Consider the following 20,068-nt stretch of genomic DNA (forward strand, 5'->3'; position numbering starts at 1 on the left):
TATATATATACACATTGATACATAGACTCCTAAATGTGCTACTGCTAAAATGTTATTTATTAAACATCTAACATGTGGTCTGCTAGCTTTCTGTGCAGTCCTGGGCTTGGTCTGCCACCTGTGGGAACTTTGCAGAGCTGCAGCAGGATGCTGGTTCCTGAAACACTCTCTTGATTTCAGCACTCGGCAATGAAAGAACATTACTGTCAGGCAGAGTAATCTCTGCCCTACAGTACAAGTATAGACCTAGCCTAAGCAAAGAGCTGCGCAAACTCATAGCCAGAGTATTTGCATATAACTCTCCACCAGACCTTCTCTCATATTCTTATAGTGCTGGCCCAGTTAGGGAGAGAGAGAGAATGAAGCAGGAGCATGTGATAAGGTAAGTAACCACTTACCATTAATTCTAGGGGATGTTAAAAAACACTGCCACTGATCACCAATGCAGGGGAGGGTTTAAAAAGCACTGCAATTACCACAAATGGGGGGGGGGTTAAAAAACTGACACTGCTCCTGGGGTTATTATTGAAGTCACTGACACCAACGCTGTTTTTTTTAAATTGCAATTACTGGCACCAATACTGGGGACAGGGCAGCCATCTGAAATTTTGGGGCCCCTTACACGGCTTTAGGCCGGGCCCCCACGTGCTGCTGGACGCAGGGCTTAGTGACGCACTGGACGCAGGGCTTAGTGACGCGCTGGACGCAGGGCTTAGTGATGCACTGGACACAGGACCCACCTGAGAGTGACCCTGCAAAGCCCACCATAGATGCTGCACAGCCCATCTGAGACTGTCTATGGTGGGCTCTGAAGGGGTCTCAGGTGGGCTGGTCAGGGCTGCATCCCTCCCCTCCCTCCTTTCCTTCCTTCCTTCCTAGCTCCTCTTACCTGCACACGTCTCCCGCCGGACCGGCCTCGTCTGCCGCTGGACCGGCCAAAAGTGACATCACGTCACTTCCGGCCAGTCCGACATCAGACGAGCAGCGTCGCTGATGGGGCCCTAGCTTGTCTCAAAGCCGCTGGAGCGGCAATGTTGGGGCCCTGCGCTGCTAGGGCCAGGCCTCCGCCTCCTCGCTCCTCACCGTCGGTCGATAGTCATGTAAGGGACCCGGGCGGGCTCCCCAGGCTGCCCGGGCCCCTTACATGAGTATCAGCCGTACCCCCTGATGGCTGCCCTGACTGGGGGTTATTATTGTGTCCAGTGACACCAATGCTAGAGGTTAATATTGCATCTGCTGACACCAGTGCTTGGGGTTATTATTTGGTCTACTAAAAACAATGCTTAGTATTAATTAGTACTTATTATTGCATCCACTGACACTATTGCTGACGATTATTATTGCATCCACTGACACTAATGCTGGGGGTTATCATTGTGTCCACTAACATTATTACTTGGGAGGGTATTTATTGCAGCCAATGGCACCAATGATGGCTCCAGCTTTTTCTTTAGTGTGCATTGTGGTACATTGCAAAAAAAAAAAAAAAGAATGCAGCAGAACCAAAATCAAGGCAGTGAGGTGCATTACAGCCAAACTCAACGCAATCCACCTTAACACACAAAAACACGCTGCTATTGTGCAGCCCTTTGGAGGTGCCTGGGGCCAAACTTGAGGTCCTCTATCATTTTTAATTTGACCACCACTGTGGTAAATTAGTTGAAAAAATGGAAAACAGAGCGATTAATATGCCAAAAGCCAAGTGACATTAATATAATATCAGGATATACCTGAACTGCAAGAAACAATGGGGAAGTTAGAGTTACTGGAATAAGCAATTAAGAGAGAAAGGAAAACAATGAAACATTTGCTGGTTCCTAAATAACCCATGCTAAAAGTGTGTATTTAATAATTAAAGGAACGACATGTTTTCTCCAGGGGCTTTATGAAATCACAGTATGAAAAACCAGCATATTATTTTAAGAGTTTAATTTGTTCCCATGACTATGAAACTTCACATTTTAAGTTATATAATTTTACAACTGCATTCATATTGTTTTTTGTTTTTAGACAAACATATAACTTGTTGTATAACTTCTCCCAGACAAACATATATTTTAAAATTTGGAATAAAATTTTTAATTTTTCAAAGTCTTTGGAATAATTAAAGATACATATTTACTTAAAATGCACTTAAAGTGTAGCCATTTCATTTTTGTTTTGAATAGAGTAGGGAAAGGTTAGAACAAGGTTACCCAAGGTGGTCAATATTGATCTCCAAGGGTCAATGGGTCTATCCAAGTAAATCAATAAGTAAATAAATGATGGAAGGTTGATTTGGTTTAAGTAATCTTTTTAGATCTTTGTAGATCTCCATGCCAGTCTCTAGTCCTAGTGGCAGGACTAGCCACCTCACCTGTTACCTAGGCTTGGACCGAAAACCACCAACAAGAGTGGCCATGAGTTGTTTCTCATGGCCACTCTTGTTCTATCAGCTGTGTGTTGTTACTGGCCTCATTTGTGCCAAGAGCCACTCCAGAGAGGCAGAGGGAGTTGAGAGAACAGAACAAGTGGCTGCAGAGCTGATGTCGGAAAGAGGGCTTTGGATTAACGGAGAACCGGGCTGACTTCACAGTCAGTTACTGGCTCTAACTGACTAAGAAGTTTGACAGCTGCATCTAAATGGGGAAGGTGCAGCACTTTTGGGAAAGAAAATGGTTGAGACTGGAAGAGCTTTTAAACTAAAATATGGGGGGGGGGAGGGTAAAAATTGGGTTAATAAACATTGAGCAAGTAAATACAGGGGCATTTAATATAGAGGGCAGTTGTAAAAGGGAGGACAGCAGGCTCACTCCAGTCAAACTAATTAGTTATGTACAAATTGGTAATGTTCCAATCGTAATAATGTCAGATAAAGTAAATAGTTGTGAACCATGAGCAATAACAAATCTTGAATCACTAGCACTAAACTAAAATGTATGTACACAAATCCTAGAAGCCTAGCAAACAAATTAGAGGCGCTTGAACTTATGTTACTTGAAGAGGACTTCGATATAGAGGGAATAACAGAAACTTGGCTAAACAGCTCACATGACTGGACAACTAACGTACAAGGGTATAAGCTGTTCAGGAGGGATAGGGTTGGTAGAAGGGAGGGTGGGGTATCTATGTATGTATGTGAAAAACAACCTAACTGTCCATAGACGAGATTACATCATGGCAGATAGTAGTGATGGTGTGGAGTCGTCGTGGCTAGAACTAGATAAGACTGACCCTAGCGGTTAACTTGCGTGTGTGTTATAAACCCCTGAATATAGGGGAAGAGGAGGAGACTTGATTACATTTTCATATAGAATTGGTTGGGAAGCAGGGAAATATTGTTATAATGGGTGATTGCAATTATCCGGACATTGATTGGTCAAATGCAACCGCTCATTCTATAAAAGCTGGCCGTTTTCTAAACCTGTTTCTGGACAATTTCATGGACCAAATGATTGGGGTCACAACCAGGAAGAATGCAATTCTAGATCTATTATTCTCTAATAACACGGATCTAGTTGCAGACATAGCAATTAGGGATACACTGGGTATTAGTGATCACAGGGTGATTATTTTTAATGTTGGGTACAGAAAAGAGAAGTGCGTTGGTTTGACAAGCACGCTAAATTTCAGAAAGGCAAACTTCAATAATCTGCGTTGTCTAGTGTATGACGCTAAATGGGACAACTTATTTTTAACATTGAACACTGGCGACAAGTGGGATTGTTTAAAGAATACATTACATAATGCTATTACCAAGTGCATACCATTGGGTAACAAAAATAAAAGATCGAGAGCTAAGCTTGCATGGCTAAATAAAATGGTAAAACAACACATCAAAGACAAAAAGCTGGCATTTAAAAAATATAAGATGGAGTGGACTGCATTGGCATTCCAGAGCTACAAGGAATGCAATACGATATGTAAACAAGAAAAATGAGCAGATAAAATAGATTACGAAAATCATATAGCCACATTCTCTAATAGGAACCCCCAAAAATTATTCCAATATATAAACAGTAAAAAGGTAAGAAAAGAGCAGGTAGACCCAATAAAACATGAGAACGGGAGATTAAAGGAGAACTATGAGGTGAGTGCTTTTCACTCACCTCATAGTTCTAACCGACCTGTCACAGGTCGGTTTAGTAGATCGGGAGGTGAGCGAACACATACCGACGTTCGCTCACCTCTAGATCCTGTCACGGCTCTCTGCCGTGACAGGGGAGGGGCTGGATTCCCCGCTCCGATCCGCCAGCGCTGACTGGTGGAACGGACTGGGAGGGGGCAGGTACAGCAGAGCCAGCTGTCAGTCAGGCAGCTGGACGGATCCAGACATAATTGTCGGGATCCGCTTCAGCTGCGGCGTCTCATTATACCGCGAGCAGCAGCTCGCGGTATACTGCGGCGTCTCAGTATACTGCAAGCTACAGCTCGCGGTATACTGAGCTTAGGGTGATGGGAGGATGCTAGTTTGTGTCCTCCCGTTACCCTAAGGAGAACTATGGGGAAAAGCCTTAACCCCATAGTTCTCCTTTAATCACAAACGACAGAGAGAAGGCTGAGGCATTTCTCCACTAGGGAACTCAGAAATGGAAAAGGATTTGGAGGTTATAGATGACTTGAATATGCGGTTCAGTTTTGGTCACCAGCCAACAGAAAGGATGTCCTTGAGCTGGAGAAAGTTCAAAGAAGAACAACTAAACTAATTAAGGGGCTGGAGAATCAAAGCTATGAGACAAGGTTGCTAAATTTAAACATGTTCACACAGGAAGTGAGGAGATTAGGAGGGGACATCATTTTGTTGTACAAAATGTTCAGTGGTGATGGCAACATCGGCGCTAAACTTTTTTTTACTGTGAACTCCCTAACAAAGACTAGAGGCCACCACCTAAAATTGGTGGAGAAAAGATCTATGCACAAAGGGCTTAGGGCCTTCTTTTCAGTTAGTGCAGTTAAATTTTGGAACTCTCTGCCACAAGCAGTGGTATCTAAAAAGAATATTGATTCGTTCAAAAATCAATTAGATACCATTCTTAGAGACTGCAACATACAGGGGTACAGGTACTCTTACATACTAGACCACACAGGGACTCTTATGCACACACACGCACAACACACACAAGCAAAGGTTGAACTTGATGGACCTGTGTCTGTTTTCAACCTCAAATACTATGTAGCTATGTACTATGTAATTTACCAGCATGCTTTGCATTGTGTGTCTGTGACTTCCCCCCCTTCCCCTTACAAATACTTATATATTCACTTTACGTACTGAGCGTACGCCTCCACCTTAAAGTCTGTTGGAGAGCCAACGAGTACACCCACAGTTCTTATTGAAAGTTATGAGTATTCACAAGAATATTATGATTGTAATAATATTGTTATTTTAAGTAGGGAAGTTTCCAGCCCCAAAAAACTTTAGATACACCATATGTGCCCCTTGGGGAGATTATGTGTTCCGCATTCCATGCTGAGATTTCCCTGTTTTTTGTGAGTAGCTGTCTTTTAATAAACTGCACTTTATTTGGATGTTACGCACTATGGTGTTTGCATTTTCTTCTTGGGTACTACGAATCAGGTCTTAACATTTACTAAAGGAGCCGACATATTGAGAAGGATTGTTGGGGGCTATTTTTCTCTAAATTAAGAAGTGTCACGGAGTTGTCTGCCACCTTGGATACATTACTACAGGATATCTCACGTTTAGAGTGATCGGAGCCGAGGGTCCCCTCCCCTGGTTAAGAAGGGAACTGCCTGATTTTACCTTTTTTTTTTATTTGCTCCTTTTCAGTATGTTAAATATACCATTGGAAGTGTGTTTTCTGTTTTCTGTTCAACGAGTGCAAAAAATACCTGTTGATACTGCTAGAAATGCAGTGAACTCAGAAGTTTCTGTTCTTTTGCAGTGTTATCTCAAGCAGTCTCATCAGTTCTGCCACGTTAACCTCTGTGAACCACTGTAGTTTTACCACACTCCTCCTGCCCAGGGTGACAATGCTTCTACATAAATAAAGTTAAGTGAGAGAGCGTTCTCACCCACGGACAAGAAATGTGTTAGTGGTAGGATCCCTATGTGAAAATAAAAGAAAAAAAGAAAACTAATGCAGCCACCGCATCTAATTACTGGTACACTGCAACATATATTTTCCTTCTTGGCTTCAGATACCTTTTGGAAATCTGTTATGTCTCTTCTAACATGATAGAGTCAAGTTTCCTGTAAAACTGCCCATCGTCAAGGCCATAAGTTAGTTCTAGAGTAGGCATGCCATAGTCAATGAAGCCAAACAGGTACCTTGTGCCCATACATTGTATGAAGCTAAGATTATTTGACTTAGGCAGGTAAGAAGGAAGGTGTCAGTATCACTTTAAAAGTGAATTTTCAACTACTGAGACAAGTGGCAGGTGCATTGAAGACAAAGAACTGTCATGATTCCCAGTGATACAGGATGTACTAGTAACAAGATTTGTCATTAATGAATGTAATGATACCGTCTACCAAGTGATAAGACAGTATGCCAAATTAGAGTGAAATTATTATATCAGGGGATTTGATGATGCCCTCCTAAATAATTTAACAGATTTGATGGAATTAATTTTACAAAGCCTTAGGGTATCTTTGTAATAGAGATAATTCACAAGTAGAAAATTACTTTCATACTTGGATTTAGATTTCTTTCCGTTGAACATTTTTATATTTCCTTTTCCAATGTGTCATGGTAATAGTTGCACTTTTCAATTTCTACCTTTCATCTACTAAAAAGTGTCAAATTGGCATGTACAGGTGTAGCTCTACCGAGACATCACATCGAAGAATCACACAGACTCAATGGCTTGCTACTGCAAAGCTAAAGTTGGGGGGGCGGGGGGGGGGGGGGGGGGAGCACTGGGTTGAGAACTGAGTAATTGTCCTGAAGATTTTGGAATCTCACATTTATGTTAGCATCTTTATTGACATTTTACATATAAAACCTGTTTTAGTTGAATTTCTAACTTATAAACAAATGATAGAATTTGAAAAAATATCCAGTGCTATTTGATTGAATCTGTTTTTGACAAAGAATAATTTATGCTAGTAAATCATTTGAATAATACATCGACATAATACACCATTGGCTTTGTAGTTAAAGGGAAACTATTATGGTTTGGGGTCAATGTATTGTTTTAAAAACATTTTGAATGATGTTTTACTATAGCGATACTATCTTATCTAATTGTTTGTATTGTATCGTATCTAAAAAGATAACCAGCAGCAGTTATCACCATTCAGACTGGCCCTGTTTCATTGAAGTGTAGAAGAGAGCCATGTGATAATGGATTGGTTTCCCTTCTAACTCACTTATGTGTGATGTCAACTTGTGCTATAGAGCTCTGTAAACAAATTGCTTTTTACAACAGGAGGCTAGGAGAATCAGTACAATGTGAAAATTAGACTGGAACTCCACCTTTTGGCTGAATAGAAAAATTCAAAATATTTATATGCATTGTTTGATATTGTTTAAAAAAAATAGATCCTCTGAGAGAGCCAGATGGGAGTTTCCTGTCTCTGAGTGATGATGTCACGCCACTCACTATTTAAACCACTTAGTCCAGTCTGACCTTGCCCTTGCCCTTGCGTGGTCTTTCCTGCTAGCACATTCCTGCTGCTCAGTGTGTCCTGATTTCGTGTATGACACGATCTTGGCTGACGTTCTCTCCTGGTTCCTGCTCCTGGCAATGCTGATTTCCAGGCTTGTTCCTGACTTGTTCCTGACTACGCTGATTTCTGTGTTCCTGACATGACTTGTACAACTACCTACTCCGGCTCCTGACTCTGGCTTGTTGCTGTTTATGATTTTTGCTTGCTCCTGTGGACACTGTTCTTAATAAATATTTTAACTAGCACCTTATGCTTGTCTGGTTTTCACTGTGCTCTGACATACATATGATGTTTGTAAAGAAAAGTGCAAGGTAATAATAATATATTTATTAATATTTATTGATATTACAATATAATTTAAATAGTCAGGACTCGATAGTGTGATTGTGCTGAAACAGTATTACCATCAAAGAAGATTCTTATAGTTTGAAATTAAGCTATCCAAATTGTGGGCTGTTTGGGCCATTGTTGAATACAGCATTAGAACCAGAAAGAGCAGGTAAAGGGAAAGGAGAGATTACAGCAGTAAAGCTGGTAAAAAGTAGACGTTAACAAGGAAAGGGGAAGAAAAGTCTGGGCTGCAGAGGATGTCTAATAAAGATAATGTCAAAGTGTTGAGGAGCTTAAATACTGGCTATTTAGCAGTTCCAATAATCTCACACCTTATTATATTTCTGCAATTTATAGATCTGATCATGCTTGGCATGTTATAAATGTGTAATGTGCGTCAGCCTTGTAACACTGCAAAAAGTATAATCAGTATTGTCACACACAGCTATTTTCGAAAAACATGTCAGCTATAAAACTGTTTAATTTTTCTTATTACATAATGCTGTTAACATTAAATATAGCCTTTGTAGGGAAGGCAGCCACACAACAGAAGGAAAGACTGTACAGCTTTTCAGAATTTGTCTTCCTGCCCTAGAAATGACAGGCAGCCAGGAGACATAAAGCAGAATGTTAAGAGGACTCAGATTGGCTGCAGGGCATCCTGGGTAAAGACCCTACCCACTGGACCCATGAGGACAGTGAGGAAAGTATGGGAAAGGTGTAAGAGGAGAGTGGTTGGTGAGCAGCAGCTAGAGAGAAAGAGAGAGGCAGGCTGCCAGGGATACAGACTGGTGTGTGCTGCAGCCAGAAGAGAGATAGACTGCTCAAGCAGCCCTGTACCCCTGCCTGTGACACAGATACTGAGCTGCGGGGAGCTCATTGGGGTAAACTGTACAGTGAGGAGCCCAGTGACACATGCTGGTATGCTGCAGAGCTAGAAACTGCACATGTCGATGAGAGACATGACTCTTGTGCTACAGCTGCTGACATAGGAGACTTATGTGAACTGTAACTGGGACTATGATTCCTGACCTGTGATCCCAGTGTGCGCTACCAGACTTCAGAGAGGAGCTTCAGTCTGCAGCACTGCTGAGAGGACCTATACCCCAGTGGGAAAGGTACCTTTGATCCATCAGCAGCAGCTTGAGAGGGGGCACCAAGTACTTCCTGCTGGGTCATCAATGAGCAGCCCAAAAGCAATCAGATTGGTGAAAAGACTCTGGCTGGTCCTTCTTACTTAAGGAGATTACAAACAAGACCGTCTCTATAATAAGGTAGGTTGAGGTGGTTTCCCAGGCGGTATCTCATTGGGTCAAATGGGGGGGTTGGCCAGTGTACCTGCTGCCCCCTTTCCGGACAGAGAGTTCCAGGTTGCTAAGAGCTCTTGGCAACCTGTGACGCTCTGGCTGACCTGTCCAGCTCACTGACAACCAGCTGAGCTCCTGGCTGACAGCTGAGTTCCTGGCAACCAGTGATGTCAGTGGGCTGGGCAGGACGCCGGACAGAAAACTGCACACCTCTTGTTGCCCGTAATAAGCACCCAAGGCCACAGACAGTAACTATCTATCTCATTGGGTCACCCACAAGGGGTGAGGCTACAACTCTGGTCCTTGGCCCCAATGCCGCTCAACAGTAATTAAGTGACCACTGGCCATTGGAGTAGGGAGAGACCCTTATTTGTTAGGGCACAAAGTGCTACTTCCCTTAGTAAGCACACATTCTTTAGCCCAGAGACATTAGGGACTGAAATCTGCTTCTACATTCTGTAGTGTTGTATTTAATCTTCTGCAACATTGTTTGCTAATCTATTACTGTATACCCTGTTCTATTATTGTTATGTTTTTTTGTGTCTGTGCTATTTTGCTTTGCTGTGTATTGTTAGTCAAATTATAGTAAAAACATTTGCAGACTCAAGATGTGTTGGAGTGTTTCGTATTGTTTCGTGAGTCCTCATCACCAGGAACAGAGAACCAAAACATCCAGTGGCTCCTTGAAGGGTGGTGCTACAAGTTATTGGTGAAAATAAGTTTTATGACAGTCAACTGAATATCAGCATGCAGAGTTCAGTATACACTGAGCATGTTGAAAACACTGTTAAGATAGAAAGTCAAAAACCTTAAAGAGGACCTTTACACTTAAAACTCAAATCCCACCAATGCATCTCTCTAAGTATGATGAATAATAATAACATAGACATGTCAGGTGTAAAATGCTGTTATATTGAAATACTTACACTTGCGGAGCATTCACTTCCTGCTTTCCAGGTGCAAAGTAGTTCAGTTTGCCAAAGCAGTGCATCCCGGGATTGCTTTGTCATTGAAATAAGATCTTTTTCTAGAAAAAAAAAAGAAAATGGTTGCAAAATCTCGTGAGATCTGGCAACAATTTTTTTTTTGTCTTTTCCTGGATGACGAAAGAAGAGGGCACGGAAGGAGCGGCTTTTCCCACAGCAAACATGGCCACCCGCTGCATTGAAGTGCCGAAATTTAAAGATAAAACAAGGTATTTAATAGTGAAGAAATAGCTTTTTCAATGAGTTTAATGTGTTTATGATTTATTAATGATTATGGGAATTTTTTTTACAAATTCATTACTGCAGTGTAAAGGTTCACTTTAACTGCACAAACAGGACACCCCTCACTGAAAGGGAATCTATCAGCCAGATAAAGTGTAAATGTGCAGCAGATCACATATTGAAATTTGCATGCTTCCACCAACCCGGTCAATGACCAAATAAATGTCAAACTGCAAATAAAATGTAAATCAATTTGCCACATCAAGGTTCATTGATGATCGGGTAAATTAGTAGCTGGTGGATACAGCATCTACAAACATCAGCTGATCTACTGGCCCTCATACGCCATATTTTTTACAAATTGTAAATGTATGTACATTTTGCAAATAATGGGCGAGTGAACATGGGCAAGTATTAGTGAGTCTGCTAAGCTTTGAGTGTCCAGGTCTAACACCATGCTGATACAATCTTGAAATGCTTAAAAACAAACCAAGCCAGGCTATGTGTGGAGGAGGGAGGGGGAGAGGGGGAGGAGCCTCCCTGTCCCTTACTTGCTCATCACTGCTGAGGCATCTAGATGGTTGTTTTGGGTTTTTTGGGGTTTTTTTTTGATTGAACGGCTTGGGCCATTGGCGCTTTGCATTGGTCCAAACTGTCCACACCACATCTCAAGCCTCTGAAGCAGCTCTGACCTCCTCACTGTGTTAGGTTACAGACAGCAGTGGGGAAATCTGCTGCTAACCTAACATAGCTGTCAAAAGCCAGATCGCAGGTTACACAGCGTGGAGGCTTTCACAGCTGTGTCACCTTTTAGAAGCCGCTCTGAATGAAGAAATAGCTGTCAGCTTCAGACTTGAAGCTGACAGATTTTTCTTCCATAGTGGCAGGCTCTGCCTCACCTGCCTCCTTAGACCTTCCCGGACCTGCTATTATTAGCCTGCCTTTCAGGTTGCTTGACTGTGTAGTAACTAGGGATGGGCTGCATGTTCGAGTCGAACATAGGTTCGACTCGAACATAGCCTGTTCTAGCGTTCGAAACCTCCTTAGCCAAAGGCAAAGAAGTAGTTAGCCAAGCAGTAACACCTGGGGGCAACTGTGCACAATTTAGCACGTTACATTTTTCTGAAAGGATGCTGCTTTAGACGGAAAGGCTTGCTCAGACCACGGACCGTTCATCATAACCCTTGGCTGGGTGCCAGGTCTGCCCTTGTGCCTTTGTCCCTAAGTATTTGTGTCTTGTCCAGCTTGATATTCTGGAACTCACCTTGGATTTTATAGGCTTTTCCACACACAGTTTTGACCCCAGCTGCTGGTTGTCAACTTTTGTCTTTGGTCTCACTACTTGCATGTATCTAACTTTTCTTCTGCCTGGACGACTAGGGGTTTCCAGTCCCTAATCAGCAGTCCATTGCCTTATCCAAAGCTCTCCTATCTCACTGTATTAGTTACCTTTTATACTGAGATTTTTTGTTCCCTGCAACAGTTCTTTTTTTTAATTCTTACTAATTGTTTAAAAGCTTAAGGTTTAGTTTATGAGCAGAGAAATTAGCCAAAACTGGTCTCCATGACTGCAGTTAAAGTGAATGTAAACTGTACCTCAAAAAGCAAATAAAGTCTTTAAAGCAGAACTAGACATACTAATATTAAATTTAATGTTTCCCAAAAGAAATCTCAAGTTAGAAATCTTCAATAATGTAATACAATTCTTAATTAAACAATCCATTGTTGTTTTCTAGTTTTTTTATTTACAATTTGCCTACTGGCATTTGTGAAGTGTGTGTTTAATTCAAGGAATGCCTCTTGTAACAACAGTTGCCAGTAATGAAATGTCATGCCCTCATATGACTGGTGTCATAATTGAATACATGTACAACACAATGGCAAACGCAGATCTAAATAGTGTCTTCAGCCGCAAAAGGAGGTTTCAGTTCCATGTTAACACATTAATGTAGTGTAGCCCTGTTTCGGGGGGTGGGGTCATGTGAGTTGACCGTCTCCAATCAGCTACCACTGGCAACCTGTAGGTAACATGAAAATCCTGAGCCTCCACTAAGTGGGAGTATGGGACTGGATAGTACCTCCACCCAGCTGGGCCTTGTGGTGTACAAGTGGGACCCCTAGTTGAGAATTACCTGGTCCCTGGGCATAGTCTTCTGTACTTACAACTCTGGTCAGTAGTGGATAAGAGAAATGAGCTTCAGTCACTTGGACTATATTTTAAGTAGTTTTATTTTGCACGTGCATGGAGAATAAAGGTAGGCAGATAAGGGAGCACAGGGTACCCTTTTTGGTATGACAAAGCATATTCCTTTGGTCTTCTATATAGATGTATATATTTTTGGTTCCATCTTCTATAAAACTATACTGGCTGGACCCATACCATGTAAATGTGGCTCCTTGTAACTGAGGTTCTAGTGTATGCTCAGTTGTTACATCAAGGCAGGACAGCAGTGGAAGGTTCTAATGTTTGCTTCTGAAACTCTGTCCGTCACTCACCATCTCCACACCTGCAGCTTGCTTCCTCTAGGCTAGGATAACACTTAATTGCAGCCAGCATCTTAAGGACACCTCCCAGACTGGGGGATACTCGCAGCTTCCATAGCCCGTGGCCCTCAGGCCTGAGGCCTAGTTTAGTGAATCACTGTGGCATCCTTACAGCGGAACACCCTGTAGGGAAAGAGACTGTGCCAAGAAGTGCCTCAGATATTTAATAGCTCTCCCAGCATGCACAGTAGGCTCCCCAGACCTACTGATTGGCCAGGCATTAAACATCCTTCATGTGGAGTTTTATCTCTAGCACACTCTGCACCCAATACAGCATGTGACTAAGAATAATCATTGCATACTTAGAGAACACTAGACAGCACAGCTAAGCTGACAAAACTACCCTAACAGATCACAAAAGTATAGGAGGAGAATTTCGAAGAATTCTAGATCCCTACAGTAGTTTTAAAAGTAATTTTCAATCAGTTTAAATCAGTTTAAATCTATAGCTTTCAGTAAAAGAATACCTGATGATCCTGCCATGTAGGTGCTTGCATAGACACTTCCTGTTGTAGGGTGACAATGTCCTCTTCTCTCAACTGCTGTCCTGTATTACACTTCATTTGGGGACTATAGTTATCAGAAACAATTATCAAGGCTCAGGCATGTTCCACTATTGTCACTATCTAAAAGCTTACCTTAAACCATTGCATGTGGACAGCTGCACCATTGAGATGCACAAAAGGAGGGGGGAAAAAAGTTACAATATCTGTCTATATCTTCCTTTAGGAATGGTGTTTATGTATATTTGTAATAATTAGAATAATGTAATGCGCTATTCATAATAATATATCAATTAGCTTTTACTCAGCATTTATTAATAGTTAAAGTTATATTTAAAGAGTGTTTAACCGTCAACTGCTTCTGCTTTTTTACCAGACATTGCTGTAGTGTTTCAGGCTACCTAGCTTTAAAAGCCTTCCTTGTTGCATAGTGTTCTGGTAACACCATGATTCTCTCCGTTCCAATGAGCAGTCTACAGATACCCAAATCACTCAATAGGTGTTTGTGAAGGCCCTGACAGGCTGCATCATTTCACAGATGGCTTCCCCTTCTGGTACCCTCTGTTGTCTGGCACCTGCCTGCAATTGTTTGATTTCCCCCTAGCTTGTTGGCCTAACTCTGTCTCTCCCACACAGTTTTCTACTTAACCATACCCTTGATCAGCTCTTATCTTAGCACTCTCTATATGATTGCTAAATCTCTGATACTTCCCTACGCTGACCGTCTAGTATCTTGTATATTCAAAATCAATAAAAAGCCAAAAACATGTTCATATAAGAGTTATTTTTAATACGGTATTTGTTTTTTCTGAACTAAGGATAACTAGGTAAAGGTCTAACTGGTTTATTGCTTCTAATTTCTAGACATTTTGCCTAGCAATTCTTTAATGAGGATTACATTCAGTTTAGAATTCTGTCCAGCAAAGCATTTTTGTCTAGAGATAAAGGAACTGAGAAACTCTGATAACAGACATTAAGCAGTTGTATTGACATATGCATAATAAACACAGTGATTTATGAGGGTAAACAACTGCCAGTCAATGCAGATTTCCACTTGTTTTAATTCATCATGACTTTGGAAAAGTTAAATATTTGGCGAAAGAAAGGAAGGCTGATGCATTTTGTGTTTTAATGTATGCAGTAAAAGAAAGGCTCAGGAATCAAACTATACACTTATATATTTATTGGTCTTTGTAGTCATGGTAATACATACAAGTATTCACTACGCATGTATTATTATTATACAGGATTTATATGCCAAAATATATATGCCAATTACAATAAAAGATCTAAAGAATAATAAGAAATGCTTCCTATACATCTTAAAGGAGAACTATGGGGTTAAGGCTTTTCCCCATAGTTCTCCTTAGGGTAACGGGAGGACACAAACTAGCGTCCTCCCATCACCCTAAGCTCAGTATACCGCGAGCTATAGCTCGCGGTATACTGAGACGCCACAGTATACCGTGAGCTACTGATCGCGGTATACTGAGACGCCGCAGCTGAAGCGGATCCCGACAATTATGTCTGGATCTGCCCAGCTGCGTGAGTGACAGCTGGCTCTGCCTATCTAGAGGCAGAGCAGCTGTACCCGCTCCCTCCCCCATCCGATCTGCCAGTCAGCGCTGGCGCATCGGAGCTGGGAGGGGGGAATCCAGCCCCTCCCCTGTCACGGCAGAGGGCTGTGACAGGATCGAGAGGTGAGCGAACACCGGTATGTGTTTGCTCACCTCCCAATCTACTGAGCCGACCTGTGACAGTCTCATTGTCACATGTCGGCTAGAACTATGAGGTGAGTGAAAAGCACTCACCTCATAGTTCTCCTTTAAAGCATTTCCAGGGAACAAAAAAAGCTAACCCACTTGCACCTACCCAATTCATGTTTAGTTAAAAAAAAAACAAAAAAAAAACACCTGAATCCATTGTCATAAAGCCCTCAATGGTGCCTACGGTCCTATCACTGGGATTCAGTGATCAAGCTGAGTGGTCTTGTGTCCGTTGCTCACAAGACTTCAGGACCCTGTGATGATCCTGTGAAGACCCTTTGATGGACAACCAATGGGCAGGTTCCATGTCATTAGGAAGTTGCGTGGGCACTGAAAGAAGGACCCTTCCACACTACAGACCAGAAGAAAGAAGACCCTGTGGCCTGGCCTGGCCTGTCATGTAAACTGGCTTTTCAGGCAAGCAACTGGGGCTTTTAGATTAAATTATTTCCAATAAAAATAAAAAGAGGGAGTTGAGTTGAAAAAGGAAGCAATATTTTTTTTCCCAGAGATCAGCTTTAAGCTTCCAGCAGCATCTAAAATCACCCAGCTACCTTGAGACTGTTAGATGACAAACATTCTTCATTTTTCATATGAAAAGAGGGTGCAGTAAAAGAGGATTCAGGTTGCCAACACTGAACTAATGCCCACAACACAGGGAAAATTGCTAATAGATATTAGCCCGTCGGCCTGAACCTCTGGCTGCTGCACTTGGAAGTAAATAATTTAGTAGTAGTATTACTAATATCATAATCATATTTGGTCAATGACACCACCCAGGTTCCCTAGAACTGTGATGACATCCCAGTAATACCAGTGAACTACCATTTGCTATTGGAGTATCGGCAGTATATGATCATTGTAGTATGGCTCTTCAAGTCGGCAGGTCATCAGGATATGACTTTAGATTTACATTTGGGACATTGTTGATTTATTTTTTCATAAAGCACATTTTCTAATAACTGGTTTTTAACCAGTGCTGTAGTGACATGTAAAAAACTAAAGGGTCAGGGGATGACTGTGGATGGTACAGTAAGCTCTATGGTAGATATGCTAAAGTGGTAAGCAATAGGAATGACCTCAATCGAAAAAAGCATTTTTAATGCATTATACACTTTTATTTTGTTACAGAAATTGGTGTGCGTATGTCCATACACGACTCATGCCAACTGTTGCAATGGAAAATGTGGAAACCTATGTATCTGGGGGAACGAATCCTTGTGCTTGGAACATTGGAGCCTGTTCAGTGAGGTCTGTATTCATTCTCCTAGATGTAAGAGCTCTGTGTTTTACAATCAGTGATTTGGGTTTACAATATGTTTACTGTGCTTAGTTCTCATACTTTATACAAAGCGATTACATCTTTTTTTAAACTACTGATCGCGGTATACTGAGACGCCGCAGCTGAAGCGGATCCCGACAATTATGTCTGGATCTGCCCAGCTGCGTGAGTGACAGCTGGCTCTGCCTATCTAGAGGCAGAGCAGCTGTACCCGCTCCCTCCCCCATCCGATCTGCCAGTCAGCGCTGGCGCATCGGAGCTGGGAGGGGGGAATCCAGCCCCTCCCCTGTCACGGCAGAGGGCTGTGACAGGATCGAGAGGTGAGCGAACACCGGTATGTGTTTGCTCACCTCCCAATCTACTGAGCCGACCTGTGACAGTCTCATTGTCACATGTCGGCTAGAACTATGAGGTGAGTGAAAAGCACTCACCTCATAGTTCTCCTTTAAAGCATTTCCAGGGAACAAAAAAAGCTAACCCACTTGCACCTACCCAATTCATGTTTAGTTAAAAAAAAAACAAAAAAAAAACACCTGAATCCATTGTCATAAAGCCCTCAATGGTGCCTACGGTCCTATCACTGGGATTCAGTGATCAAGCTGAGTGGTCTTGTGTCCGTTGCTCACAAGACTTCAGGACCCTGTGATGATCCTGTGAAGACCCTTTGATGGACAACCAATGGGCAGGTTCCATGTCATTAGGAAGTTGCGTGGGCACTGAAAGAAGGACCCTTCCACACTACAGACCAGAAGAAAGAAGACCCTGTGGCCTGGCCTGGCCTGTCATGTAAACTGGCTTTTCAGGCAAGCAACTGGGGCTTTTAGATTAAATTATTTCCAATAAAAATAAAAAGAGGGAGTTGAGTTGAAAAAGGAAGCAATATTTTTTTTCCCAGAGATCAGCTTTAAGCTTCCAGCAGCATCTAAAATCACCCAGCTACCTTGAGACTGTTAGATGACAAACATTCTTCATTTTTCATATGAAAAGAGGGTGCAGTAAAAGAGGATTCAGGTTGCCAACACTGAACTAATGCCCACAACACAGGGAAAATTGCTAATAGATATTAGCCCGTCGGCCTGAACCTCTGGCTGCTGCACTTGGAAGTAAATAATTTAGTAGTAGTATTACTAATATCATAATCATATTTGGTCAATGACACCACCCAGGTTCCCTAGAACTGTGATGACATCCCAGTAATACCAGTGAACTACCATTTGCTATTGGAGTATCGGCAGTATATGATCATTGTAGTATGGCTCTTCAAGTCGGCAGGTCATCAGGATATGACTTTAGATTTACATTTGGGACATTGTTGATTTATTTTTTCATAAAGCACATTTTCTAATAACTGGTTTTTAACCAGTGCTGTAGTGACATGTAAAAAACTAAAGGGTCAGGGGATGACTGTGGATGGTACAGTAAGCTCTATGGTAGATATGCTAAAGTGGTAAGCAATAGGAATGACCTCAATCGAAAAAAGCATTTTTAATGCATTATACACTTTTATTTTGTTACAGAAATTGGTGTGCGTATGTCCATACACGACTCATGCCAACTGTTGCAATGGAAAATGTGGAAACCTATGTATCTGGGGGAACGAATCCTTGTGCTTGGAACATTGGAGCCTGTTCAGTGAGGTCTGTATTCATTCTCCTAGATGTAAGAGCTCTGTGTTTTACAATCAGTGATTTGGGTTTACAATATGTTTACTGTGCTTAGTTCTCATACTTTATACAAAGCGATTACATCTTTTTTTAATATGCTGAACTGAAAATATGTTGTGTATGTATCACCAATATGAATAACTGCTCCAGACAGTAAAATAATGAACCATTAACTGGATGTCCTGAGTCTATCTATAAAGAGCTACAAAACAAAGGTGACACTTTCTCAAGTAGCAGAATGTACAGATACAGATTAATGAACACATCACAACCCTGAGAGCTATTTTTCTGGTTAGATAGCACACAGAGTGATGATCAAATATTTCACTGTCACATTTTTAATGATTAATAATAAATGTAATGCAATGTGAGTCTTTTTGATATTACTTATGTAGAAAGCCAAACTTGTTTAAGCTTGATCCACTTATCTGAGGTGAAGTGGCCAGATGAATTTGTTCCTTATTTATTTTTTATACCAGATGTTTATTTTTAGATTTTATTTTAATAGATAACTGCATCTCCATGTTTGGGCAGTATATATTAACACCATAGAACCAATTTTTTCATACTAATAAATAAGTAATTGGCTTTGAACGTTCTGCTGTGAATTTTATCTCTGTTTGAGGTTTTAATGCATAATGTTCATAAACGAAAATAATATATGTCCCTGCAAAAACAAATACATCAGTACACGGATGTAGCTGGAAAGGTTATGTTTTATAGGGCCATTTATGAATGAATAATTTCACTTCTGACATTTCCATGTACAAACACAAACTTTAGGCTTTGAAAATTGTAACTTTTAAAATGTAACTATTCATTTTAAAATTGTTTTCATTGCTTGCATTGCATTGCAACTCGATCTTTTATGAGGGTAGAAATGTTGATCATCACTGTTGTAATTTTTGCTCCTGAACTCTTCCATATACAGTATTTCAGAGCAATGAGCTGAAGCTTCATTCAGCTATACACAAACCAACATTCATGAGAGATATGACTTGTATGAGCATTATACACAGAAGTGTGGACGTGTAATCTGTTGAACTCCACATGATAAAATATAATCTCTTTTGCCAGTTATCAACTATTATCTTTTCTGTACTGAAAAGGGAATAAAGCCATTGCCACAAATGGGTTGCATTTACATGTCAGGCAATCCATGGAGAAAAGTTGATGCAGGTCAGCTGATTGCAAATAACAGAAAAAATCCTGAGTGTTTGCCAGCATTAGGGATTTGTCTTTAACTGCCTTGTAACATTTCTCCCTTTTCAACCCATTATATTGATGGGGTACACTAGCAGTGAAGGGATCATGGTTTCTTTGTAGAAAAGGCAATGCAAGCAGATCAGTTGCAGAGATTGTACACCATGATAGGAAATCTTTGCATGCAATGAACACAATCCCATATGATTATTTTCAGGGAGAATTATTTTTTATTTTTTTTAAATATATGCACTCTATTTCTGAGGTCTCAATGTACCACTTCACAGTATGAACAGAAACAGGAACCATACCGCACTCCATACCGGGATTCCCACTTGATGAAGATGGGTGCTCGAAATGATTGCGGATGGCACCGCCACACATGAACAGTAGAAAAATGTCACCAGCACACCATGAGTTGAAAAAGCAAAATATTTTATTGCCAATAGCTGTATCTCATTGGCAAGCGCTTTCGGGGCCTCGCAGGGTCCCCTTCATCAGGCTTAGACCCTGCGAGGCCCCGAAAGCGCTTGCCAATGAGATACAGCTACTGGCAATAAAATATTTTGCTTTTTCAACTCATGGTGTGCTGGTGACATTTTTCTACTGTTCATGTGTGGCGGTGCCATCCGCAGTCATTTCGAGC

General features: G+C 41.4%; 1 protein-coding gene across 1 annotated transcript in view; it reads left to right on the forward strand.

Moving 5' to 3' along the window:
* The window catches only part of MMRN1 (multimerin 1), an 81,759-nt gene that overhangs the window by 30,384 nt on the left and 31,307 nt on the right, over positions 1–20,068 (forward strand). Inside the window, exon 2 of the mRNA XM_018553281.1 lies at positions 16,405–16,524. Coding sequence (XP_018408783.1) covers positions 16,405–16,524 — 120 coding nt within the window. The remainder of the gene's footprint in view (positions 1–16,404; positions 16,525–20,068) is intronic.

Source organism: Nanorana parkeri, unplaced genomic scaffold (genome assembly GCF_000935625.1).
Source record: "Nanorana parkeri isolate BGI_ZX_2015 unplaced genomic scaffold, ASM93562v1 scaffold115, whole genome shotgun sequence".
Taxonomy (NCBI): domain Eukaryota; kingdom Metazoa; phylum Chordata; class Amphibia; order Anura; family Dicroglossidae; genus Nanorana; species Nanorana parkeri.